We start from the raw sequence: 22,711 nt of genomic DNA on the forward strand, positions 1-22,711 counted from the left end.
AATAACCAAAGTACATCAATACATAAATACTAAACAGAGGGATGTGTCCCTGGCGTAGTGGCCGTCTGCGCTCTCAACTCGTTCAGCTCCGCCCGTAGCTTGTAGACTTGCTCTTTCCTAACCTTCAGTTCTGCTTGTGCCTCCATTTGAAGCTCTAGAGCTGACTGCATCATTTCTGCAATTTCCCCCAACTCTCTCTCCTTTCTTGCTGCCACTTGTTCCTTTTCAGTTGCCAACTGTTCCTTTTCTGCTGCCAACTTAAGTAGCTGACTTTGTCTGTCTAACAAGGCTGCCCTCTCGGATTCCCAGGCTATCCTCTTAGATTCCCAAGCCGCCCTCTCTAAGGTCAACCTGGCAGTTGACTCTCCCGAGCCCTCTCCACTGCTACCTGATTTGCCTGGCTCCTCCGAAGAGTGTAATACACCTCCCTGTATAACTTCACTACCTCATGAATCAAAGCCTCTACTCAGCTCTCCATCCTAGAATCTCTCATTGTGGCCCAATTCGGTCGCATCTCTACATTCTCCACATCCGGCCATCCCCGCTCCTTGAAACAGACTAAGGCAGTTGGGCATCCTAATCTCATAAAAGATGACTCCCTCTAGCTCCTTCACTACTGAGTCCAACACCTGAGTCTCCGCCGAAGCTAACACTTGGCGAGCCCGTGTCGCTAGAGCTACTACATCAGCAAGAAATGCCTCTCTCATCCCTATCTCCCGTGCTACTGGATATTCCTGCTGCACACCCATAGTCGCCTCAATTGCTTCCGCCATATGCTCAACAACACTATGCGATTGCCCCACATCCTGAACTGGCTCCGCTACCTATGCCTGCTGAGTGTCTTCCTTCGGAATGTCATCCCGTGTCGGTGTCTGCATATAGGCCATCTGAGGGACCGAAGCACGGTGGAACTGTGTACTCAAATAAGTGCAACTACTGCATCCAACCCGACTACATCCAAGTGCACACCAGGCATACTCTGGCTCTCTGCTATCTCTAGTACTGGTAGGCCGGGTACCTCCATGGCAGTCTCGTCTCGCCCCTCCTGTACACTCTCTACTGAAGGAGCTACAATTTTGGCTGCTAGTTGTGCTTCGGTAGGTGCCACGGATTCTGCTATTGGAAGTGCTTTAGCAGAAGCTGGCATATTCTCTCGGCTGACAGGTGCTGCCACCCGTTCAAATACCACGGCAAACCCAACTACTAGTTGGACTAGGGGATGCCTTACTCCGTGCTGCCAGGGTGTTGAAACTGTAACTGCTTGCTGGGGCGCTGCAGTTATCACTATCGGCTACTGTGTTTGTTCAAACCTTGGTATATGTGCCATGTGCAGACCCGCTGGGACTAGATAGGAAGTGGCAGATAGTGTAGGGCACGAAAATAACAAGGGAGTGGCTATGACAATCTCAACCTCTTCGTCATCGTCTTCCCCTTCTTCCTCCCCCACACTATTCTCCTCGGAAGATGTCTCCTATTGTCCGCTGTCCATATCACCTCCTGTATCAAGCCGAGGTCTTTTCTGTCCTGCAGAGCCCTTTTGCCCAGTGGCCGAGTCTAAGTGTCTCCACTACATGATAGGAGGTTCTCGGGGAGCTAATGGTCTAGGTCTCGGCTCCAACCTATCCTCTAGAATCATCTGCACTGTAGCATTGAGGAAGAGACCTATGGCATAATGTGGCATATAAAATGTCTTATGCTGAAGAGTCATAAATTCATGCATACTTTCAGCCAACACAGATGCCCAATCATATATCTTCCCATTCATTATGCCATTCATCATGGATACCTGTGGAAAGGAGATATCAGATGCCCTACTTGATCTCGTAAGTCTGCTCTTAACTAAATCTATCAGGCATCGCCATGGTCCCTCCTGGATGTTTGTTTTCTTCAATCCCCTACCTTTTGATGTCTCAGCCAATGCTTCCTGTTCCGCTTCAGCCATGTCTCCGCATACCAGTCTGATCAAAAACATTTTTACCTCCTTGGAAATCTTCTTAGGCTGAACCTTCTTGACCTGCGACCTTGGTGTGCCAAACACTCGTGTGAAATCCACTGCTTTGAATGAAACTACCAGGTCTTTTCCCAAGTACTGAAATGTGCTCTTCCGAGAGCCCCTGCCATAAGTCTCAATCATGACGCGTAGGAAACCCTCGTATTCTCGAATGCAAAAAACAGTCATCCAAATTGCCCATTCCACTTGTGCCCTTCTAATGCTGGCTTTTACTGGGCCACTGTCATGAGTTTCCTGCCACCACTTTCTATAGTCCATACCGCTTAATCCTTCAAATGCTATATTCTGTGGTGTGATCTTAGTGGTTGCAGGTGCCTGTGCCTTACGCTTCTGCTTGCTGCTGCTATTGGTGCCTTCATTCTGGTTACCTGTTGACATTTTCGTGCCTTTCCTTGCTGTCGATTCTTCCAACTCTCTTTTCCACTTTCTCTTGCCTGCAAACTCCATTTATTCTTTGGTCGGTTCTCGACTCAAATTCTCTTCCTCCCCTGGAGTCTGTACGACCCTCTCCTTCAGTGCCTTGTGAATTTGTGAATATTTCTGGATACCAAAGGCACGGCTGGTTCGGCTTCTTGTATTTATTTTTGAACTATTCCCGTGCGTTGTACAACCGTACAGTTAAGAGAAATTGTTACGCTTACCAAATAGCACCATGGATGTGATAAACAGCAAGGAGATCTTTTCCCAGGGCGCACTAAACCGTTGTTTCCACTCTTCACAAGGATTTAAAAGCAATTATTGTTAACTTATATACCATGAAACTTCTCCTAACTAGAGCATTCACAGAGAAATAGGGCATTACAAAACCGCCTTTGCAAAAACAGAATCCCACTCAATTGTCGACCAAGAGGATGAAGCCCAAAGACAACAGCCTGACTCGGTTGCTCTTCACAAAAATTGCACACACTAATCAATTAGAAACGAGATCCCTGCTTCAAAAGCTGTATGGGCTGCTATCATTGTATGCCTTGTGTGTATTTATCCTGCCTTCGTACGGTCATGAAGGACTAGGAAAAAACGTACAGTGGAATTGAATACGTATGGTGTCTACTTGAGCAAATACCGTACGGGCAATTGAGAAATTGTGCAAGGCAAAATCCGTACGGTGCCAATCAAAAAATGTATGAAGATTACGACCTCCACTTTGTCGTACGATGAAGGGAAAAAATGTATGGGCATATAAAACACGACAAAAATTATTGGTGCCTTCTCCATATGGGTATGAGGGTCTTTTAAAAAGATCGTACGACTATTGAAACCTCCGTACGGTGCCTTCCAGGTGAGCTTAGTTACCGTACGGTTACTCTCTCTCTCTCTCTCTCTTTAAAAAAAAATCTTTTCTTTTTCAAAATTTTAAATTTTTTTTCAAAATTCTACTGCTCCTTGATCTTCGTTGATGACAGAACAAGTTGTGCCTGATATATTTTCAATTTCAAACTGTTTATCGTTTCCAAAATTTCCTGCCCATCCAGTGTCCACAACTTTATTGCTTCGTTATCACCTACTTCTCGGATCTGGTATGGCCCGACCCATTTGACTTTAAACTTGCTTGGTTTGATTTCGTTCCGTCCATCATACTTCAACACCAACTGTCTCGGTTGGAACTTGTTTAGTTTCAGGTGTTTATCATGCGATGCTTTGCGCCTGTTCTGTGTCACCTCTGTGGCCCATTGTACCAATAGCCGCTTCTCCTTGAGTTTGTTCAAGTTATGCAACCTTTCCCTTAGGCTTTCCATGTCGCCTAACTTATTCTCCAGCGCAATCCTCAGACTCGGTATCATAAATTCTATTGGTACCATTGCCTCCTATCCAAACATCAACTGAAATGGTGTGTGCCCCTTTGTCACCTTGTATGTTGTGCGGTATGCCCAAAGGGCAGAGGGCAGTTTCTCCTCCCAGTCTTCACCTTCGATCATACATGACTTGTAGATGATTGCTACTAGGATCTTGTTCGTACCCTCAGCCTGTCCGTTTGCTCGTGGGTAGTACGGGCTTGATAGAGTGATATATTTTGAATTCTGTTGTTAACAGTTTAATGACGTGATGGACAAAATGCCCTCCATGATCACTCGTTATCTGAAGTATCGGTAGGGCCCGTGCTTCCACCCACTTCGTCAAGTATTCCATAGCTACCACTATATATCGGCATTGGTGCCTTCGGCTTGCTCGCAGGGGTCCCACGAAATCCAATCCCCATCATTCAAATAATTCTTGTGCGTGTGAGGGGTGAAGCAGCATAAAGTCTCTCTTCAGTGGTTTTCTAGCCGTTTGGCAAGTGTCACACCCGACGACCCATTCGGGTGCGTCATTGTACACTGTCAGCCGCCACAGTCCTGCCAGCAATATTTTGCGTGCTATGGTATCAGGTCCCATATGCCCTCTTGTTGGACCCTCATGTGCTTCCTTCAATACTCGGTATTTCCTCCTCTAATACATATTGTCGTAGGATGTGATTAGGCCCTATTTTGTATAGTAATCCATTAATCAATTGAAATGTACGGCTCCTGATTACTAACTTTTGCCTTTCATTTTGTGGCATCTCCTTCGATGGTTGTCTTGTGGAAAGATATTCCCAAATACTCGTGTACCATTTTGTCAGTATTGCAAGTTGGAATAACTGTGCATTAGGGAAATCATCGTTCACTCCATACACCGGTTCACCTGTTTTAATTCGTGATAGATGGTTTGCTCTGACATGATGCTTCTTGGGCCGTGCAATGATCTTGAAGGTGAATTCCTGCAACAAAAGTAGCCATCGGCTGATTCTTCCTTGGATGATAGGTTTATTTACTAGGTAGAACAGAGCTTGATGGTCGACATAAAACATGAACAGTGTCACCAGCAAGTAATGTCGGAACTTCTGCACTGCGTAGACCATTCCTAAGGCTTCCCGTTCTTTTGTATTGTAGTTCTGTTCTGCTTTTGACAGTAATTGGCTGGCAAAATAGATTGAGTGATCTAGTCCGTGGTTGCTTGTCTGTGCCAAAGTTGCTCCGATTGCATAGTTGGATGCATCCACGTGAACGTGAAATTCCGTGTTCCAATCTGGGTACGCCAATATAGCTGTTGTGGCCAACCGTACCTTCAACCCTTTGAATGACTCATCCTATTCTTTCTCCCATTTGAACGATTTCCCTTTGCATGTTAACCTGTCTAATGGTTATGATACTTTGGCAAAGTTTTTGATAAATCTTCTATAATAGCCTATGTGTCCGAGGAATGACTTTACCTCCGTTACATTTGTGGATGGCTGCATTTCCATTATCACTCTGACTTTGTCTGGATCTATTTTCAATCCCTCCTTACAGACTATACACCCCAGCAATCTTCCCTGCGGAACCATGAATTTGCATTTCTTTGGATTTAAGGCCAGTCCCGCCCTTCGACATCTTTCCATGCATTTGCCCAACGTCGCCCGATGTTTGTCTTTGGTGCAATACGGACCAGTCATCCAAGAATGCTTTGAAATTTCCAATGGACATTTTGTCAAATATGTGCAGTATGATTCTTTGAAATGTCGTCGGCGCATTGCACAGGCCAAATGGCATTCTGTTGTATGCGTACACCCCGTCTTCTACCACAAACGTCGTTTTCAGCTTGTCCTCTTCTGCTATGCAAATCTACTTGTATTTCGAAAACCCATCCATAAATGAATAAATCTCATGTCTAGCTACTTCTTCCAATATGCTGTCCGTGAATGGTATCGGGAAGGGGTCCTTGATTGTTACCGCATTGAGGCATCTGAAATTGACACATATCTTGATTTGGGTGGTATCCTTCTTCAGGGATATGACTATGGGTGACACCCATTCACTGGTTTGAACCTTAAAAATTAGACTAGTCTCTAGCATTTGGTTAATTTCTTCTGTAACCCGCGCTGCGTAGTTCCTATTCATCCTATAAGGCCACTTCCGTACGGCACTACACCTTGACCAGCGGAATGCGGTGAACACAGCTCTGGCGGAACTCCCTTCAAATCCTTATATGTCCACACGAATACATATTTTTATTCCAAAAATATTTTAAATGTTGCTGCTTTCAGTACTGGATTCCAGCTATCCCCTACCAGTATGTTTTTTGGTTCGGCCTCATCTCCTAAATTCATGGGTTGTACTGTGGCTTCGTTATATTTGATTGACTTCCCTTCACCAAATACATGGGCGGGTGTTTCATCCAGCGTTGCGTCTCCCTCTTTTATTTCTCTGAATTCTTTTGGAAATCCGTCCTCGTTGTGTCCTTCCTCTATCGTTAGTATGTTGCAGCTCTGGAATAGCTCATAGTCCTCCATCTGCCAGTGGAAAAGATCGTTCATCGAATCGAAATCATCATCCGTTGATCCTCCTTCCAGTCGTAGGACTCCTTCCTGATCTGGTTCCATTCACTGCTTTCCTTCATCCTCTTCTTCAAAATCCGATGACAGAGCTTCTTCGCCCACCATTTGCGTGTGTAAATCAATAATGAATTTTCGTCCTTTACTTTCTAGTGATAGTGTGTTCTTCCAATCATGCTTAACCTTTGCTTGTATGAGCCATCCTCAGCCCAGAATGGCGTCATATCCCCTCCTCTTCAGCGGGATAACGACAAAGTCAAGCGAGAACGACTGTGTTCCGATAGTCACTGGTTGTGCCATTAGGGCGCCGAGAGGTTTAATGCTGTGTTGATCCGCCGTTAGTAATTGGAGCGTAGGTGGCCACAACATTGGTTGTTCCAACCTCTTCCAAGTATCCTTCGGTAACACATTCACGCTTGACCCTCCGTCCACTATTGTGTCTATCAGAACTATCCCTAGAATTCCCATCTCGACGACTACTGGATGCCGTCCGGATGTGAGGGCTAGTAGCATTGGGTCCCCTACACTTGCTCCACTTTCCTTCTCCATTGTTCTCGCGGTAATTTAGCAATTGGAGCGATGTTTGTGAGTGCCGATCGGAGTTGAGGCTTTGTGAGCAATAGATCATTTATTTTGATTGGTACTTTAGTTTGTAGTATCTGTCATATGATGTTTTGTTCCGCGCAGTTCCTTGCTGAGGTACTGGTGGTGTCCTTCAAATGTGCTTTCTCCTGTGTTGCTTTCTCAATTTCCGTCCATGCTTCCTCCAGTCTCTTCTTTTCTTTCGTCGGGTCGGGGTACAATTTTACTTGTTTTCGTGTGATTGTTTGAACCTCCTCTTCGTCTGTCCCGATGGTGATCAAATTCACTCCTGATTTCGGGCACTTGGCATCTTCATGATCTCTCGGACCGCACCATCGGCATAACAACTTTGGTGTATTCGTTGATGTATAGTTTCGTGCAAAGTGGCTCCACAAATTGCATGCTCGGCATTGAACCATCGGTTGGCCATTCGCATCGTATTGAATTCAACTATGACCCCCATTGTTATTGTTGTTTTGCCCTCTTCTATTGTTTCTGTACCCACCCGAAGTGGCACCATCAATGCTGGTGTTTCTGCTCCCTCCAGACGCAGAAGCCTCCTATGTCAGAAGCACTTGTTGAGGTCCTCTCGTTTTCATATTGAAGGGGCATTCTTTTATGGGATGTCCCATAATTTGGCAGATCTCACAGAACTGGTTCCTGGTGTGACCTTTTGTCTTGCAGCCTATGCACTATAGCTCGTTTCCCTTAGTCTCTTTTTGCATATTCTTAAATTCCTTCATCATTCGGAGCATATCCTTCTGAAGAGCTCGGACCTTCTTGCTGCCCATTTTGTCATCACTGCTATCTTCTTCTGAAGACGCATCATCTTAGTCGGATGAGCTACTTTTCTTCTTTTTTGTTTTTTGTTCACTCTCTAAGTCCATCGCCCAATTGTATGCTTCGGTGTATGATGATGGTGGCACAATCTTCATTTTCTTACTTAACTCCGGGCATGGTCTTTTAATGAACCATCTCTTCTTCAGCCCATCTGCCGGCTTACTTTCCATTTTGTTTATTAGTTCTTTTAGCCTTCTGGCATATACACAGACGGTTTCATTTTTCCCTTGCTTTGTGGTGTATATTTTTGCTACGATCTCATTGTCGTCGCATAGCAATTGAAATTCAGTGATAAACTCCTTTTTAACGTCTACCCATGTAGTTAATTTTTGGGGATCTGTGTCGGCAAACCAATCAACTGCTACACCCCTTAGGATTGTTGAAAATTGTTGCACCCATTCATCTGTATCAGTTACACCATTCGCCGTCCAAATTGTTTCGCATGTCTTATAGTGTTTGATTGGATCAGCCGTTCCATCACCATCAAACTTTGGCAATTTCTCTTTTGGTCCAGCCATTACTATTGGAGGTTGAGGGATTTGTTGTGGACCTGCGCTATTTTGTACTCTTGGGCCGTTCTGCACACCCGCGCTGTTCTGTACACCCGCGCTGTTCTGCACCCTACGCTGTTTCGGACATTCGTTTTATATACCTGCGCTGTTCTGCACACCCATGCTATTTTGAACACCCGCGCTGTTTTGGACATTCATTTTATTTCTAACACTTGTGCTGTTTGGTGAAGAAGGGTTTTCGTCAAGCGAAGCTGTCCGTTCCGAAAGTGTATCTCGGACAAAGAGTTCACTCCACGCTCATGCTCCCTCGGCACTCCGAGCCATGCAAGTTAATCCCCTTCCGTCTGGATTTTCTTCCCTCGGCGTATGTAGGTTAAGAAATTCCTCCCTTGCTTCTTCCACCAAATCCAACTACTGTCGAGTCTCTTCCAACAATTCCTCGGTGCTTCGGTGTCCTTTGACAATTTGCTGAAACCTCCGTTTGTGCTCGTCTTGTTGTGCCAAAATTAAATTTTCTTGTGCTGTGCATATTTCATCTTTTTCCTTTAGCTTATTCTTATTTTTGTTCAGCTGATTTGGCATTAGTCTTCATTCCTCTTCCTTTGTTCCAGGTCCATCGGGCAACGGTTCCAAATGTTTACCGCATGGGGTGAATAGATTAATGCACACAGACAATAGACAAGAACAATAGTACTCCTTTTATTATTCGCATATGCCAAAGAGATTACATAATGCTTATGATGATGATTACAATGATCTCGGAGGGTGTATATATACTTTTCGAAGAACCTTCCCGAAGGGGTTCATCGGCTACATAACAATTACCAAAGGGCTCGTTGGCTACATAACAAAACCTTACCGAAGGGGGCCGTCGGTTGTTTTTCAATTTTATCGACAACAGAGTAGATATATTCAGATACCATTTGCAAGATAACAGTGCTCTTTCCAGTCTTACCTGAATAAGGTCTTGAGTAGTTCTCTTATTGCTCCAAGTAAAGTTTGCACCTTGAAGAGCCATGTCCATCAAAGCATGAGAATTGATAAAATTAAGAAGACTAATCCTACCTTCCACTTGAGATTGGATACCACCAGTCTTTGTGAATCCTTAAGAGGAGTATTAACATCTCCCGTCACCATCCAACAATCACCTCGATATCTAGATTTTAAATCCTTGAGCTTGTTCCAAAAGTTAGCCCCTTGGATGCTTTGTGTTTGGAGCATAAATATTAGTGAAAATCCATTCAAAGCCATCCTTGATGTATTTAAATCTAATATTTATAAAGTTTTCCCCTATGAACAAAACTTGATCTGTATTATTCTTGGGGTTCTAGAAGACAACAGTCCCTCCTGAAGTGCCATCTGAATCACTACCAATGACTAAATTACCTTTGAGAAATGTCAGCTCCACCTTGTCCTTGCTCACCTTAGTTTTTTGTATCAACAAGATGTTAGGCTAATGGTTGTGAGTTATGTTCCTAAAAACATCTCGCTTGTGGGAGCCATTTAACCCCTTGATGTTCCATGATATAATCATCATTTTTTAAATGGGGAGCAAACTCCTGTAAAGGTAAGTTGGTTACCATCTGCGATATTCTGTCTACTCTCCTGCTCTTTGACCACCTTCTTAGAAGGTCTGCCTGCTGAAGCTTTAGGGGAGCCTACATCCGCCTTTGGTCAATTCCTTGTCACCATCCCCATTTGGGTTGAAGGGTTAGACATCTGTCTTTCCCTCCCTTACCTCCAGATATTGCAGTTGAATTCTTCATTTCCCCTCCCATCTTGGCAGCAGAATGGGAGCATTTATTTTGACTTACCTTTTTCTTCTTGTTGCCCACCATTGTTGACCAACCGCCTTCCTCACTTTCATTCATCATGGCTTCACTGTCAATTCCGGTTTCCAGCATGTCGCCCAATTATTTGCTATGTCCCTCCTCTTTATTACTTTCAATTACCAAGGCTTCAGGAAGTTCAACGTGCCCTGGGATATTGCATTGTTGGGCATCCTCCATTCTCAACAATACTTGTTGCGAGTCCAACACTCTCGAAGGCAACAAGCTAGAAGTTAGTGGAACTTCTCTCACAAATTCCCCATTCTCCATAGAGTTATTATCTTCTTGCTGTTCTACTGGGGAACAGAATCCGATTGATGCTGAGTTGGAGTTTCCACCCTCAGACAATACCTGCACCTTAGAGGGTTGCCCAAGCTTCAGAACCACGGGATAGGGCAGGGCAACTGATGCCAAGCCGGAGTCTCCGTCCACCAATGAGTCTTGCACCATGGGGAGAACCCCCACCCCAGCATCCAATTTTTTACCAGTCCTTGAGAAAGATCAATGCTACCACCTTCCACTTTTCACATTCGGTCTTTTCCTTTTCAGATTTTTTCTCTTCTTCTGCAACAATCCCTTTATCTGGAACCTCTTCATTGGGAGATTTCTTCTCCTCCACTCCATCTTTTTTTCCACCTCTTTGGATTTTTGAATTTTATTCTGTTTCTGCAGGCATTTTCTGGACCAATGACCAGCTTTTTTACATATGAAGCAAGCAAAAGGCAGATACTCATACTCCATTGTTTTTTTTTCTTCCACATATACATTTATTTTCTTAGCTATTCTTCAAATAATCAAGCATGAATGAGCAATGAGATAAGGTATGAGATTGAGTGTACATGAATAGTCATCTTGCAGCAATGTTTGACCTCTCATATCTTTGTAGAAAACATTTGCATAAAGCAATCTCGCAAATTGTAGTTCTAGTATGGTGCCACATTACTCTTTGATTCTCCTAGTGTTCTTTGATTTTCTATTTACAGATTATTCTCCTTTCTTTTGGTTTCATCTAAAATATATTTGAGTTTGTTTGGGTCTGTCTGTTGGTCTTTTAGGCACATCTAGGCCTTAGATCAAGTCTATAGATGTGAAATGATCTCCCAAGAAGGTGCCTGCATGCAGAATGTCTTGGAAAAACATATATACTGTATATTTTCTTTCATGTTCATACGCTTGCACACATACGCATCTATACCCACATGAATGAAAATATGCACACATATCCATAATATATATATTTGTACTAGTATGTATATATATCATGCAAATGCATTCATCATATACATAGATGTACATGCATGCTTACTAGATCGATGCACATACATATACTTTTATTACTTTTTTTTGAATCATTGCTTTAGCCACATGGCTGAGTGTTTTTGAAAGCTTTAAGTCAAGTGGGTTAATCACTACCAGATATGGACAATTTGAAAGAAGACTATTAGGTGCTTTTTCGAGTGTGGTTATCCCATTTTCTAAAACATGTTGATATGGTAGTACTCACTATCTTCTAAGTAGCAAAATGATCAAGTCAAAATGTAATGTATTGTATATTTAGAACCAGAGGAAATGGGAATGTTTGTGATCCTTTTAGAATGAAGGCAGCCCATTGTTTAAACATACTTTTTAACTGGGCATTTTATTCTGTAGTTTAAATACGTGTGTAATGAATTTCATCCTGATTATGGCTTATGATATGTGTCTTGTAATATATTTGTTTTTCCACTGTATCAATCTTGTACTAATATTACGCAGTTTGTATCTAAGTTAATGTTTGGTTAGAGGTTAATTATTGTGTTTGCATCTCTTGGTGAATCAGTTGGTCTCTTCTGCATTTATGAAAGCTGTCTTTTATGTTATCTGAGTTGTTATATATAAATACATGATGAATTTTTCAAACAATCTATGGTCTTGCAGGAAGTCAATGGATCAAGGTTGGTCTATTTAGATAATGCTGCAACCTCACAGAAACCACATTTTGTTATAGATGCAGTACGTAAATACTACGAGAACTACAATGCAAATGTTCACCGAGGCATCCATTTTCTAAGGTGAATTAAAATCTTGAATTTGCTATCAGATTAGATGCTTGACTTAGAGTTGAATAATGTTGAATTTATTTTCTACTTTGATGCTAGTAAATCTTGGATAATGAGATAATAATATGGTGTTATGGTTATGAAGGATGTATCATTTATCGTCTATTTCCTTAGAGGATTAAGATTTCAGGTGAGGGGAAGAGGAAAAATGTAACTTGGCTAGCCAGGAATCTGGTTGTAGTTAAATTGCATATATACACTTGTTTTGTTGTTTCAAATGTTTGTCACAATGTTCTCTATATCTTTTCACTAGCCTCCAAAGTTGACAGGTTATCTAAGTTCATATTTTGTTTGGTGTTGGCCAAATTTTTTGTAAGTCACTAGTATTACGATAATAGATTATTTCTATTATTAGTTAATGGTTATCTATTTGTAATCTATTGTAAATATTAGAATGTTTCTATTATTTACTTAGGCTGTAGATAACTGTTAGTTTTCTATTTGCTAGAATAGAAAGTTTCTATTCTTTATGATCATTTCCTAGGGAAATATCGTTTTATTCTTTTGTATATATTGACCGCTTGGTCTTTGTTAATATCAAGTGTCGTCGGTAGAAACTGTGTAGCTGACAGGTTCTTGTTGTCGGTAAAGATTTTGTAGCCGACGGGTAGATTAGTATTGTTATGTAGCCGACGGACCCCTTTTTGGAAGGTTCGGCGGGAAGTATTTACACTTCGCTTGGGATCATTGTAAATCATCTTAGGCTCTGTATGTAATCTCTTGGCATATGCGAATAATAAACAACGTACTGCTGTTGCTGTTCTTGTTCATTGTCTGTGTGCATTAATCCATTGATCTATGCGGTAAACATTTGGATGCGGTGTCTCATGACGACTTCAAAACTAACAAAAACAGGAGACCACATCGAGCAAGTATTTTTAGCAATTACTTCGTAATATGGTATTAGAGCAAATACTTTAAGTTTTTTCGAAAAAATTATAATTTCTTTCAAAATTATTAGTGAAACTCTCTACAATCTGACTAGGGTTTTTGTTCTGAGAAATTTGATTGTAATGAAAATCGTGACCAGCTTTTATGGCCATTTTTTTTTGTATTTTTCACATTTTTTATGGATGCGATTTGTGCCCTATTTCTGTGTTTTTCCTAGACATGATTTCTAGTGATTTTTGCACGCAATCTCTAGTGGTTTTCGTGTGCGATTTCCAGTGTTTTTCACAATTTCTAGTGATTTCCAGACGTGATTTATAATATGATAATAGATAAGCTTCTATTATTAGTTAATGGGTATCTATTTGTAATCTATTGTAAATATTAGAATGTTTCTAATATTAGTTTGTAGTTATCTGTTAGCTTTCTTTAGCTTTCTTTTAGCTAGAATAGAATGGTTCTATTCTTTATGATCATTTCTTAAGGAAACATCGTTTTATTATGATTCTAATATTAGTTAGTTTGTAGTTATCTGTTAGCTTTTTTTAGCTTTCTTTTAGCTAGAATAGAATGGTTTTATTCTTTACAATCGTTTCCTAAGGAAACATCGTTTTATTCTTTCGTATATATTGACCTCTTGGTCTCTGTTAATATCAAGCAAGTATTTTACTAATTACTTTGTAATATGGTATCAGAGCCAATTCTTCGAATTTTTTTGAAAAATATTATAGTTTCTTGTTCGAAATTATCAGAGTAATATTTTTCGAAATTATTTTCTATGGTCTGCTTCTTATAGCCATTTTTTGAAATTGTTGTTTGTTTTTTGTGCATATTTTTGTGTTTTCTCTGGAGTAGAGCCGTTTTTCTTCAAAATCCTAATTTTCTGTACCAAATAATTTTTTTTATAGAATCGTGGTGGGTTTTTTGAGATCTCAACTGGGTTGTCATTTGTTTTTCTAGGTGCCTCAATTTTCGTGCCTTGATTTTTGAGCCAATGGATCTAGAAATCGATAACATATTCTTTTTGGGTTTTTCAAGCTCTCTTCTAGGTAACCCTTTCAAATTTAATTGTGTCTTCTATTTTTTTGCCTCGAAGTATGTCCTTCACAGATTTACACGCTTTTTCATTGAAAAACATGCTATGGCATCTTTGACTAATATTCAGAGCAATTCAAAATTCAATGGTCATAATTATGGCACTTGGAAGCAGTGAATACTAGCATTTCTTGAATATTGGGATACTAATCAGATTGTTCTCGGTGTTACACAACCTCCGATTGCCGCTAGTATTGATCAAGATATATGAGATTTGAATAATCGGGAGGCGGTGATGCTTCTCAAATTATCTGTAGCCGATGATCATCTCTCTTAGATTCCTTTTAGCAAGATAGCTGTGGAGACATGGGCACATCTCAAAAATCTTCATGAGACATCTAACAAAAGTAAAACTTTCTCCTTGAAGAACACTTTTTTCTATTATCATGGATGAGTGAACATCGCTCTAGGCTCACCTGAATAGGATATAGGAAATCCATGATCAGTTGCTTGCCATTGGTCGCAAGATGGAGGAAGAGGACATTGTGGTCATCACTCTCAGGAGTTTACCTAAGTCCTGTGAGCATTTTATTGAGACTCTCAACGTCACTTCTTCTGGTGTTGATTTGAAATTGATAGATCTCTGTACACTCCTGCTTCAGCAAGATCAGTGGAAACAACAGTTCGGTAGCAGTTCTAGCTTCACCTCCTTAGAACAAGCGTTTGTTGCGAAATCCTTTCAAAAGGATGAAGGCAAGTCTTAGCAAAAATCCTTTGCTCTAGATTTAGAAGGCTCTCGGAAGAACATTTAATGAAACTATTACCACAAGTTTGGTCACATGAAGGTTGAATGTCGGAAACGCTTAGCTGCCCAATCTAAGAAATCAGGTTTGCCTCCCAAAGTGAACAATGCAAAGCACACTAAGTAGATGAGATATGCTTTTTATGCCTTCATGGCTAAAAAACCTGCAGTTCATGTGAAGTTGTTTGTCTGGTACATTGATTTAGGTGCCTCATCATTTCACCCATCGTAGAGACCGGTTCATTGACTACCAACCTTATTTAGATTCTGTAATTTTTTGGTGGTAGAGAAGTGTACAACGTTGTTGGTAAAGGCAACATTTAGATTCAGTCTGCTAGGAGGAATCTCATTTTCCTCAATGTGTACTACATTCCAGGGATGGAAATAAATCTACTCTTAGTTAGTGAATTGCTGCGATAGTCTCCACAATTGGATGTCACTTTCAGTTCAAATTAGTGTACCATCACTGATAGGGCGACTCAGTCTATTGTTGTAGTGGGTCTTGAGGATCATGGTCTTTTTCGACTGATTGACTGATGATTCTCAGGACTTAGCTATGGCCGCTCAACAGTCTTCTGTCAGCACACTTTGGCATCAATGATATGGGCACTTAAATGTGCATTATCTCTCTTAGCTTGCTCGGGAAGAGATTGGCCTTGGATTGCCAAAGATTCAGATTCTACAAGTTGGAGTTTGTGATGCATGCCAGGCTAGGAAGCAATGTCGCACACTTTTCACCAATGGTGATTCATGGAAAACTTCTCAGGTACTCTAGCTTGTTCATTACGATATCTCCGGCCCTATGGCCACTCTTTTTGTTCGTGGGTCCAGGTATTTTCTGTTGTTTGTTGATGATTTCAGTAGAAAAATGTGGGTATTTTTCTTAAAAAAAAATCTAATGCATTTACTATTTTTCAGAAGTTTAAAAACCTTCAGTTGAAAAAGAGTTTGGGAAATCTATTATTACTCTTAGGTTAGACAGTGGGGGGAATTTTGTTCTAATGAATTCTCTAGCTTGTTGGATACTCATGGCATTAAATGCCAATTAACCACACCCACACACCACATCAAACAGTGTAGTTGAATGTCGGAATACAACGATCACTGAGATGGCTTGATCCATGCTCAAACACAATGTTTCGAAGAAGTTTTGGGCAGAAGCAATTAATATTGTAGTTTATCTTTTGAACTGATCACCCACAGTAGTGGTCAAAGGTAAGACTACGGAAGATGCCTGGTCAGCTTACAAGCCTCGAATGAGTCACTTGAAGGTTTTTGGCTCTCTTGCCTTTGTTTGGAGATTTGATACGTAATGCACCAAGTTGGATGCCAAGAGTCCGAAACCCATGCTTGTTGGATACAATAGTCTTCATAAAGCCTACTGCTTGATCAACACTGAGACATCTTGTCTCTTGTACAGTCGTGATGTAGTATTTGATGAGAAACGAGGACCATTCATGCCTATTTCTCCAGTTCCCGATCCAACAGACCAGCCTATGAAGGTTCATGATTTGGGAGTTAGGCTTCCATTAGGTGCACTTGATGGGAGGGCTCCAGTAGCTCCTGCAACTCTAGTTATACCAGTAATCCCTGTATATACATTTCCACCTTTTGCAGCATCACCTAGATTTGTAGATGCTTCACCTAAGTTTGAGGTCCAGATTCTTCCGATGAGGAACCTGATTAGAGAGCATCTCCTAATACTAATGTTGAACATTCTCCTCTCCGACCTGAGTGGTGGGCTAAGACACTTGTTGATCTTTTGTGATGATGAGCTCATTGATAGGAGAACTGCTTGGAAAAAGAGCAAACTAATTGAGTCCGTTAACTTTTCTCTCATGGCCAACATTCATTGTGTTTGAACCTCAAACATATTCCGAGGCTTAAGGAATTCTAGAGTGGGAACATGCCATGACATCTGAACACTAGAGCCTGCTGAAGAATAACACCTAGGACCTTTTTGATCTTCCACCAGGGAAGAAGCGCATTGGTTGCAAAAGGGTGTACAAAATCAAATACAAATCTGAAGGTACTTTGGATAAGTACAAAGTTCATTTAGTTGCAAAGGACTTTTCTCAGTTTCAGGGCATTGATTATGAGGAGCCCTTTGCTCCTACTACAAAGATGAGCACAACTAGATTAGTCCTAGCCATGGCAACGTAGTTTGGCTGGAAGGTCCATCAGATGGATGTCAAAAGTGCTTTCCTGAATGGTGACCTACAAGAAGAGGTGTACATGACGCGACCTCTTGGTTTCAAGGTTGCTGGTAAAGAACATCAGGTTCTCAGATTAGTGAAAGCTCTTTATGGCTTGAAGTAGGCCCCTTAGGCATGGTACATGAAAATTTATAAGTACCTCAGTGCTCAGGGCTTCCAGAGGAGTTCTTTAAACTCAAATTTGTACATCAAGACTTTTGACAGTGAGATCATCCTTCTGGTTATTTATGTGGATGATTTGATCATCATTAGCAGTTCAACATCGTTGATTTAGGGAATGAAATAGAATTTATGCCAATCTTTTGATATGACTGACCTTGGACTCATGCATTATAACCTAGGTGTTGATGTTTGGCAAGAGTCTTCTGGTATATTCATCTCTTAGTCCAAATATGCTAGGGCTTTGTTAGACAAATTCCGTATGTAGGATTGCAAGCCTACATCTACACCCATGGAGAAAGGTCTCAAGTTATTAACCAAATCTAATTCTCCTGCCGTTGATGATACTACATACAGGAAACTAGTAGGTAGCCTCATCTACCTCTCTGCTACTAGGCCTGATATCAGCTTCACAGTCAACTACATCTCACATTTTATAACAGCTCCCAAGGCTGATCATTGAATGACAATAAAGCGTGCGCTTCGTTATGTGAAGTGCACTATAGATTATGAACTTCTTTACTATCAGAGTTATAATCCTAGGCTCAGTGGGTTCACAGATTTAGATTGGGCAGGCTCCGTTGATGAGAAAAAGTCAACTTTTGGATATGTGTTCAGTTTGGGTTCCGGTGCCATCACATGGACCAGTAAGAAGAAACAAATAGTTGCTCTCTCCTCTACAGATGCCGAATACAAAGGGACAATCTAGGCAGGTTGTGAAGCTGGTTGGTCTTGTCGGATTCTTGGGGATATGCAAATGTCATCAGCAAGACCGACCACTTTGTTTGTTGATAACAAAGGCGTTATCAAATTAGCATGGAATCTAGTCTTCCATGAACGAATCAAGCATGTAGATGTTCATTGTCACTACATACGACAATTGGTTGAAGACGGGACAATAGACTTGCAATATGTTCCTACAACGGATCAGATTGCAGACATTCTCACCAAGCCTCTTGGTCTTGATAATTTTGTCAAATTTAGAGGACAGCTTGGTATTGTTTATAGATTAACCATTAAGGGAGGGTATGACGATAATAGATAGTTTCTATTATTAGTTAATCATTATCTATTTGTAATCTATTGTAAATATTAGAATGTTTCTAATATTTAGTCAGGCTATAGATAATTGTTAGTTTTCTATTAGCTAGAATAGAAAGTTTCTATTCTTTACGATTATTTCCTAAGGAAACATCATTTCATTCTTTTGTATATATTGACCTCTCAGTCTCTATTAATATCAACGAAGTATTTTACCAATTACTTCGTAAAAACTATGACCACAACTTACAAAATTGTGACTTTAGGCAATGTCTCATGAGATTTCTCTCCTCTCAGCACAAGGGAGGCTGCCTTCTTACCATAGGTGGCTTCACTAGGAACTTAATTGAAATTACAAAAAGGCAGTTCGCTTAATAATCAATTTCTCTTTTTTTAGGAATGATTTGCTTACAACTACAATTTTCCAACTTAAAAAAAATGCCTTATTGCTATGATAATATTGGTGACCTTGAAATTGATGTAAACTTTTAATGTTTTATGAAATAAGCATAGTTATCAAATGTCTCATGCGATTATCCAAAATTAAGATTCAAGTAGAATAACTGATAAGGCACAAAGTTTTTTATTGGACACTCAAATTTAATAAATAAACCTACAACCGAAGCGCAAAGTCTTCAGCTCTAAGTAATTGCAACCACTACCAACTATAACACTTTGTCCTCTTGCAGCACTAAGTCTTAAAAAATTCAAATTGGCTTTGCATGCAATAGGTAGCTCAAAGTCTAGATAATTGAATTCAAATCTCTTTTAAGCAAAGCTCGAAAACTCACAATCAATATCCAAAAAAAGTTGTCACATAACACCTTGAATTAACATAAAATTTGAAAGGAAGTTGCCCCTTTTATTGAAAGCAATTCAATTTACAGCTAAGTTTAGAGTAGAGTGCAAATGCAAACTGACACCTTGAATCAACATAAAGTTTGAAAGTAAGTTGCCCTTTCTATTGAAAGCAATTTAATTTATGTCTAAGTTCAAAGTCTTAGAGTGCAAATACAAATTGGCAGAATTTTCTTGCATTACCAAAAGATGATAATTACAATTAGCACCCTCCTTTATTCATAGGGGAGGGGTTGGTGGAGAAAGACAGGGAAACTCTTAACTACCTTTGACTTATCCAAGACTGCAAAGCCTAATGCACTTGTAGTCTGATTACATGTTACAACTTTAAACATTATACTATCACACGCAATTACATTTTGTTTTTACATTACATGTAGTTTGCTAAATACAAATTACAAATACATGACAAAAATATTTTTAAGTGTGTCAAGACACAACACCTATTAAATCATCTTTTGTTGGTTTTCGTGCTACTGTAGGAAGCTCTGAGTTTGAAGTATTTGGGTTTGGTGAAAATATCTTGAATTGGCATATGGATATGCACCCTATGATTGTTTTGTTGAGTGTTTGTTTAACCAGCTTTGTCTTGAAAGCATTCTATGCTTGTAATCATTCTTTGACCTCCTTGTAGGCTCCACGATGTGATCATTCTTGCCTCGTGCCCCTCTTTCTTCTTTGCATATTTGGAGTTATCATGTTGAATATGATTGGCAGACTTTTAGCAATAAAGGATGAAGGAATTAAGGTAAGCCAGTGTAAAGATTCTGCAAATTCTGTATCCTTTCAATCAGACTTCTATTTCAATCCTTGATTGCTGAGAATGGTCTTCTAATAATCTGAATATTGAGGAAGTTTGACACCTATATTTGATTAGAACTTATGTACTCCAATACCGATGCAAGAAGAAATAATCGACTTTAATATTATATTGATTGAGAATATCTCTGATCTATAAATTGCTGGATGTTGATGTTTGGAGGAGCAGACTGAATTGTTTGTGCGTCCTTCAAAACTGCACCACAATCCCTCTAAGTATCTAGACTAGGAGACATGACTCTTAAGGAGCATGTCTCTTCCCTAAGTCGGCTTGTATGACTCCTAAAGCCGACGATATGCAAACTAATCCAATATTAGTTAGTGACTAACACATTGTGTTAGTGTCACTTGTTTAATATATAATTAATTTTGGAAAGTCGCTGCCTAAAGAGAGAGGTAGGAATACATACAAAAGGCCATACGTAGATACTTAGGACTTAGAAGAGCAAGTGCGGTCTGCACTTCTAGACCTGGAGATTATCAGGTTATTAAACTTAACACTCCCTGTTAACTTGATAATCACACAGAGAGATATCATATCTAGCAACATCTATACAGATGAATAAGCAAGAATTAATACTCTTTATCTGTCTGAATCTTCCTAGTTTGTGAAATCATAGAACACATAATACAATGTCATATCACTAAATCTATGATGTGATAAGTTACAGGATAAATCTGAAGGGTAATTTAATTTCTTCATTTATCCAAGTTGTGACTCATAGAAACTGGTATTTCTATATTACAACAAGATCCTGAGTTTAAGATCTACTAGAATATAGGATAAATCCGAAGAATACCAAAATTCTTCCTTTATCCAAATTGTGACTCATAGACATAGCAATGTCCATATCACAATACGATCTAAAACTCAATTAGATCTTACAGTAGAACTCTACTGTTTAGCACATTATCTAAGAGATCGTCATCTCTCATAATGTCTTTTATACAATTGTTCATTATCTCAGAGATTGTCACCTCTTAAATAATGAATGCAAATGGTGGAGCCCATAACAAACAATAGCTTGACAAAATAAAATAAAATAATTTTATTAATAATTAAAAGAGTACATATGGATTACAACTCAACTATACCGAGTCTCCTCCTGAAGTGTTCTATCTTCACTCTAGATAGAGGTTTGGTGAGTATGTCTGTTGTTTGATTTGTAGTGCAAATGTATTCCAATTTTATAGAATTCCTGTCTACCATATCTCTTACATAATGGTAAGGAATTTCAATATGCTTGGATCTGTCATGAAAAACTGGATTCACTAAGAGCTGGATGGAGCTCCGATTATCATAACGAATAATTGTAGGATTCATGGCTTGCCCAAATAATCCCACAAGTAACTTTCTTAGCCAGACTACTTCTCGAGAGGCCATTGCTGCTGCAATGTATTGGGCTTCTGTGGAGCTCTGAGCTACTGAAGACTGCTTTCTGCATAGCCAAGATATCATTGCTGATCCTAAACTGAAGCAGCATCCTGAAGTACTTTTCCTGTCTTTAACACTTCCACCCCAATCTGAATCAGTGAATCCATGCAAGTCTATGGCAACTTTCTCGTATTTGAGTCCAAAATTAAGAGTGCCTTGTAAGTATCTCATAGTGTGTTTAACTGCAACTAGGTGAATCTCCTTTAGTTCACACATAAATTGACTTAAGGCATTAACTGCATAGCAAATATCCGGTCTTGTATTTACTAAGTACATAAGGGACCCATCTGTCTGTAGAGAGTAGAATCTATGGAAGGTGATTCTGCTACTGCTTCCTTAAGTTTATGTAGATTAGTCTCCATTAGAGAAGACATAGGTTTTCAATTCCACATTCCAAATTTCTTTAAAATGTTTGATGTTTACTTCCCTTGATTAAGTATGATACTGTTAGAATTCTGTCGTACTTCTAGTCCTAGGAAGTAATGAAGGAGTCCCAAATCTTTCATCTCGAATTCTCTAGTTAGATCTTTTTTGCACTCATCTATGAGATGATCATCACTTGTTATCAGTAAATCATCAACATACAGTACCAGAATTACCATATCATTTTTATCTCTTTTATAGTAAAAATTGGGATTGGCTCCATTTTTGGAGAATCCTAAGCTAGTGCGATATTTATCAATTCTTTCATACCAGGCCCTTGGAGCTTGTTTAAGCCCATAGAGAGCTTTCTTGAGTTTGCAAACAAAAGTGTTAGGATCATGAGTTTCAAATCCTTTAGATTGCTTTAGATATACTTCTTCTAAAATCTTTCCATTTAGGAATGCTGTTTTTACATCCATCTGATGTACCTTCCATCCCTTTGATGCGACAATTGCTATGACTGCTTTTACGGAGGTATATCTGGCAATTGGAGCAAAGGTTTCTTCATAATCAATTCCTTCTTTCTGAGAAAATCCTCTGGCTACAAATCTAGCTTTGTACTTCTCAATACTACCGTCAGCAACATGCTTTATTTTAAATATCCACTTGGAAGAAACAACAGATTTTCCTTTAGGTCTTGGAACAATTTCCCAAACATCATTTTTCATAATAGATTGGTATTCTTCTGTCATAGCTTCTTTCCAAGTTGTATGTTTAATAGCATCAGAAGGATTGGTTGGTTCTGTTTTGGATAAATCACTCATGTTTGCTGTATAACTAGAGAATCTTTTAGGTCTTTTGCTTTCTCTGATTGTTCCGGAAGGTACAACAA

The 22,711-nt window shown here is 39.8% G+C and overlaps 1 protein-coding gene across 1 annotated transcript in view; it reads left to right on the top strand.

The window, feature by feature from the left end:
* Nucleotides 1–22,711, top strand: part of LOC149548186 (cysteine desulfurase 1, chloroplastic-like) — a 127,407-nt gene that overhangs the window by 8,760 nt on the left and 95,936 nt on the right. The window contains exon 2 of the mRNA XM_089792231.1: nucleotides 12,022–12,155. Within this exon, the coding sequence (XP_089648357.1) occupies nucleotides 12,022–12,155 (134 nt within the window). The remainder of the gene's footprint in view (nucleotides 1–12,021; nucleotides 12,156–22,711) is intronic.

Source organism: Cupressus sempervirens, chromosome 7 (assembly GCF_028749045.1).
Source record: "Cupressus sempervirens isolate cs-2001-9-10 chromosome 7, ASM2874904v1, whole genome shotgun sequence".
In the NCBI taxonomy this organism is placed as follows: domain Eukaryota; kingdom Viridiplantae; phylum Streptophyta; class Pinopsida; order Cupressales; family Cupressaceae; genus Cupressus; species Cupressus sempervirens.